General features: G+C 33.8%; 1 protein-coding gene across 1 annotated transcript in view; it reads right to left on the bottom strand.

Moving 5' to 3' along the window:
- CADPS2 (calcium dependent secretion activator 2) overlaps window positions 1-6,203 on the bottom strand; it is a 366,001-nt gene that overhangs the window by 121,714 nt on the left and 238,084 nt on the right. Inside the window, 2 exon segments of the mRNA XM_017856925.1 lie at window positions 963-1,086; window positions 4,121-4,184. Of these exon segments, the coding sequence (XP_017712414.1) occupies window positions 963-1,086; window positions 4,121-4,184 (188 nt within the window).

Raw genomic sequence — 6,203 nt, 5'->3', positions numbered from 1 at the left:
GAATAATAACACAAACAATTATCATCAATCCTTTTCCCTACCTGAATTTTGCTAAAATTATTCTAATATCAACTACTTCATAAATTCATGATTCCTTAAGTACCATTTTATATAAAAAGTTACTAAAATTTTATAAAGGATGACTTACTTTTATTTTCAGGTAAGAAACTTTTATTTTCAGATAAGTATTTAACATTAACTGCATTTTTCCCCTCTATTAGTTAATCCTTCATGTATTATTATGTAAGTCAGTTTTATGACAATTTGAGCAAAAAGTTTGAGGCCTTTCCATTACTTTCAATTATATAAATTAATGTTGTTGAATAAAACTGTTGAATAAAAGCTGATTTTGTGACTTTGCCACAAATTCCAATCTACTTATTTCTAAACATTTAAAAAATTAGTATCCTTAATGAATAAAGCCTGAAGAAAGAAAAAAAAATAGCACAGTTCTCTCAAGAGATCTAATCTTTCAAATGCATCAATACATTGCAAGCAATTAAAAACCAAAGGAAGTTCTATGAGTTTATTTCAGCCCTCAATAATCAACAAGTTTCTTCCTTTTTTGAGTGATACTGCAGAAAATAAAATTACATAATACTACACTGTTACTGATCAGGAAAGATTTTGCTGCCTATAGTTCAAATGTTAGACATACTTACAGTACTGCCAAAAAATACAACCCATGAAAACACCTTTTGGTTTTCTGAAAACTCAAAATAAGAACAAAGGACAACTTAAGCACGAATCCCGGGTCTTTCATTCAAGCAGAGTCCCAGGAGGCATATTAAAGCAATGAATAGGAAAAAGCTCTTCAGTTCACCAGCTGAGATTTTAATGAGACATTTCCCTTTGCCATGGCACAGGATTGTTCAGGAAAGGAAAGGACTTCTCATAGAAAATTCAGTTAATAGGCATTGTTGGCTCTCACTGCCACTTCGACAATTGCTCACTGCACTGACCTTCTATTTTGGCATATTCTGTGAGTCTAGTGTAATTGATCAAGGCAGCTTTCTCGAGACATTTTCTGACCACTTTCTTCACCTCTTCTGCTGGTATGGGAGTGGCAATATCTTTCATTAAAACCTACAGAGAGAGGAAGTGGAAGGGTGAGGGGCAGGGTTGGGGACAGACAGACAGAAGTAAAAAGATAGATGTTGCATAAAATAAATACTAAAGACAAATTACACAAATTGTCCTTGATCTGACTATTACTAGGAAGGGTAGAGGGGTCCTAGGTAACTTGGGGGGAATGTAATGCGTCTGCAATGTACTTCCCAACTGGGAATGTAATCCTCCCACCTTAGCTCCTCCTAAGCCTAATTTATGCATTTCAAAACCTCCCCAGACCAGGTCACCATTCAGTGTGACTGCCACTTTTTCTCCAGGGACCTGTGACACCATTAGAGCAGCTGTTTCAGATCAAGATTACAGTTCTTGGGACAAATAATAAAGTTTATTTTGCACATCCCTAACTTGAAAGCCTTGAGTCTTTTGAGCAATATATTTGAGAACAATAACAGAAATTTCATTAAGAATAAGCATAATCTTTGAGCTCTGAAAAAAAATCAAGAAATCTAATCTCACTAAATTTTAATGACTGTGATTTGCTGAAGATACCATGGCAGTCTATTCAAAGAGGGAGGAGAAAACCTCTTTGCCTTAGTGAAATGAATGCTTATGGAGTATCGAATGTTAAAATACATAAAACTTTCTATGGCTTTAAAAAATAACTGATTATTCTCTGTCGGGCTCCTAAAAGTATTTTGGACTTTTCCTTTAAAAATGTTATTACTAGGCAAGGGGAAAATACAATTACATCCAGAATTCAAAATGTAATGTACTTATAAACACTGTTACATTGACTCATAATTTTCTTTAAAACCTGCATAGTGATAAACCTGCTCACATTAAGTTTTGATTGCACTATTAGTAAAACTATCTTTCTGCATATTTAATGCAATTATTCATGCTTTACTTTCATTCACATTACAAAATATATGCCAGAATGTTAATATAGAGAAGACAACGCATTTGTAAGTGCTCCATTTCTATGTCTTATATTGAAAGGAATATTGAAAGAACATGAAAACATGCATTTCATGCTGTATTGTTTCATTCTCTTTTAAGTCAGCCTCAGCACTAAGGATTTTGTCATCCCTGATTTATTTAATCATCCAAGTATCAGTGACCTTTGACAACATTTTTAAAAGGCTACTCACTGATGACATTTTAAAGATTTTGTTAGGCAAGGTTTTCTTTTTTGAAAATAGCAAACTTTATGATTAAAAAAATCTTTATCAAATTCAATAATTCTGACAAATATTTAGCACTTTAATTAGCACTGCACATTAGACTTTGCAGACAGAAAAATCCCTTTGTGCATAGTAAAAAATAGACATGCACCATTAAATGTGATTATTACTAAACTTTAATTTTTTCATATGCGGAACCACAAACGTTACTATTATACTTCCCATGGCGACAAACTTTACATAACAAAAATGGCTGTTAAAATTAGAATGTATATGTCTCCTAGGTAATATTTCATATTATCTGGGAACCAGAAACTTACTTTCTGGCAAAGTACAGGTAAAGGGCTGGCAAATGCAAAAAGGGAGATGTCAACCTTGATTTCATGCTGCATTCCATGTTCTTCCAAGGTATCATAGGTTTCAAGAATTCATATGCATATTTTTGTTTTACTTTTCTATGTCAGTAAGAGACATAAAAATGAAGAAATAACCCTTAACATTTCTGTCTCAATTCAGCAGGAGATGTGATTAGTGACTATAACTGAAATAAATGTCCCTGTTCATCCTGCCACCTGTCAATGCAGGGCATGAGGGCATCTTGCTATTACTAAGTCTTCCCTACTGGGGGGGAGAAAGGAGGCTCTGCCATGGAAACCCAGACATGGAAAAGCTGTATTAGGTACCTACGATGGGATGTTGTTCCAAAATATAAAGCAATCCTTAAGGATTTTATTTTACTCATAATACCTTAATGAATAGGATGACATGAATACTTTGAAAAATCTGAGTTATGTGCAGCTTTCAGTATTACAAAAATTCTAATAAAACATAATTACAACAATCATATTTCTATCGCACAATCCCCAATAATCAGGGATAAGACAGGGATATAAAAATAAAATCAATCTGTAATCCTAAGATCTCATTTTAATCATCAGTTCTAGTCCTCATCTCTCAAGTTCTTAAATCACTGAAATGGAGATGTAATATCTGAACAATGTCTTCTCTCTTTGCTTTTTAATAAAGATGCTAATAAACAATATAGTATCTAAAATTAATTCGGCAGAAAATGGACAAGATCAAGTGTTAGAATTCAATAAATCAGGATTATAATAATCAAATTATGAGCTAAAGATGACTCTAGAAATTCGTTTTAATTCTGGTAAGAAATAGGAGTTGGCCACATTATTTAACTGTTAGCATCTAACAAGTATATAAATAAATTTACAGACATGAAAATACTGCTCTTTGAAACTTCAACTGTCATAAAATAGGAATAGAGAATATATTTTCCTTAAAAAATGATTTTTTTCGTCTGGATTAAAAATCTTGTTTGCTGGTTATTTTGTGGGGGAGAAACACATTTCTATAATATGTGAATTCATTTAAGGTAACACACACACTGGAGTAACTGAAATAAATTCTGAGATGAATATTGAATGAATGAAATGATATATTTGTGAATGGTAAATGATAAACTTGTTGGCATGAGGACTATGACAGGTAGAAGTACAAATAAAGTTGGAGGACGATAAAAGACAATTGTAAAGTCTGAAAAAGCAAAAACAATTATTCTTAACTGAAAAGAAAGCATTTCATGAGGGAAATAAAGAGGTAGGAAAAATGAATACTACCAAAAAGATGCCATAATATGAGTATAGGATGGCAGTGTGAGGCTTCAGAAAGGCTTCAGGGAGAATGAAGTGCTGTAGACAGTGTCTGCATGTAGTAAGAAAAGTTGAGAAACTCACGAAATGTGATGGAATCAGTAGAGAGTGTAATGGGGTCTGTCTCCCTAGTTCAATAACTAAAATACACAGTCCTGAGAAAGCAAACAGTATTTACAGAGTAATGTTCAAACATACCCTTTCAAGTAATGAAAGTGTAGCTTTTAGAGCACCTTCAGGTCGTCCAAAGGGAAAACAGTATCTTTAAAAACAAAAGAAAGAACAAAAGAGTCAAACATTTAATACCCAAGACTGCTAAATAATCCCTGTTTGTATTACTTGGCATTAATGAAGAACCATGAAACAAACTAAAAATATTATAGCATCAACTCATCCAGGGAAATTTTAACTGTTAAGAGTTTACCTAACCCTAGGATTTCAATGACTTAAACAATAAAGGTATAAGCTGTGAAGAAAAAGGTTCTAAACATTTTGAGGATACGTGTTTTAAAAGAATACAGTAAATAAAAGAAGCTCAAGGGTCATGAGTAAAGCGATAATATGCATTCTGCAATAATTTCTTGTTTAAGAATTGCTATCCAAGTTCTAAGAGAAAATGAAATAAGTTTCCCCCATTTCCTCCTATGGCTATGTGTGGTTTAGGGTGGCCACATATACCACAGCAAGATTCCAGCTCTTTCCTTTGCTGACATTGGCCTGTCTACCATGATGTCTAGCTTTTCCACCTCCCCATACAATACACATAAACCCTCTGCAGCTCTTTTGTCTATAGTCATTTGTCCCAAATATTTCTAGTCCTACATATTCCTAGTGCACACCAACAAATGGAGGACTGGTCATGGGGATGTTCTGAAATCAGTGTCAGACAAGGCTGGAGAGTGAGTGGGCTACTCAGAATTTCATGGTTACATGATGGTAACAGGTTTATCGCTCTTTACCAGGGGGGGGTCCTGCTTCACGTCAATTTCCACTTAAACAATACTGAACATCAGGGCCATTTCATCTTTTTGGAGCTCCTTGCTTTGTGGAACCAGATTCAACAAAGCACCTCCTCCCAGGACTACAGTTCCCACCGCAGGATCAAGTGCTACAGGCCGCTGGGCTGTCCTTAGGATGGCACCTTGCTCTGACTTAGAAATCTGCAAACTAATAACTTGCAAAGAAGTTTACGTATCTCTATGTCCTTTTGCATAATTCAGGCATTTAGCGGACATATTTTCTCAGATATAACTAATAATAAAATTATATTTTTCATGCCATAATTTAAACATATTTCCCCCAAAAGCACATATGTTAAGTTTAACTTGTTTTATAGAACTATTTTTTAAAGAAGAGATTGATTTCTCCTTTTTAAAACAAAACAGCAGTTTAATTTATATTAGGATTGGATTTTATATTCGTGAAACTTTCATTAGTCTCACACAGATGCAAATAAATGTTATAAAAATCCAGTCACTCAAGATTTTTTTAAAAACAGAATATCACATTTATCATTTTATTTACTGCTAAAAATGTCCTTTCTTAATCTTGCCACTATGTACTCTGCTACTCTCCACCCACACGCACAAAAAAAGCCATAACCAATTTATTTTGATAGTTTCTTCTGTGCAGTGGTGCTTTTAAGAGCATTAGCAAATTAGCAAAGTACCTTTAATCATTTTGTATACTATAAACCTTAATCCACGTTTAAATAAAACACAAATTGGGTTCTTGTAGTCCCCTCCCCCTGCTTAATCTTTTCAATGTATTTGCATAATCCATCCATTGTCTTCCCTATTGTTTATTTCCATTAACCTGTGGGTGACACATTTTATGAATGGAATGTTACTGATCCCCAGATTACATTTAGCATTTCAGGGCTCTGAGGTCCCACTGGGTATGTTCTAAATTAGCATTAGCTGCCCATGATGTGTAAATAATTCAACGCATTTACAGAGTACAAGTAATCCGGAATCAATAAAGTACAGAAAATAACTACATAGAAGCTTAATTAATCTTTACAAAACAAGTTTTAAAAGAAGAGAAGTATTTTGTTCTGCCTTTCAGGCTAAATATTTTGGGTTTTTACCACTCTGGCAGCTCTATAACAGCAAAGCAAAGTGGAAAACACTCATTCATCAAATAAAATTCAGCCACATTATATACTTAACATGAATAAACTGAAGTCACTCTTATTCCCATTATGGCAAATTAACTGCACATATAAATAAACCAGCACAGATTTGTCTTACAATTAAGCTCTTTTGTTCCCTACCTATTT

This window comes from Rhinopithecus bieti, unplaced genomic scaffold (genome assembly GCF_001698545.2).
Source record: "Rhinopithecus bieti isolate Rb0 unplaced genomic scaffold, ASM169854v2 scaffold_42380, whole genome shotgun sequence".
Lineage (NCBI taxonomy): Eukaryota > Metazoa > Chordata > Mammalia > Primates > Cercopithecidae > Rhinopithecus > Rhinopithecus bieti.
The sequence above is the reverse complement of the archived record's forward strand: the minus strand, read 5'-3'. Positions and strand labels throughout refer to the sequence as shown.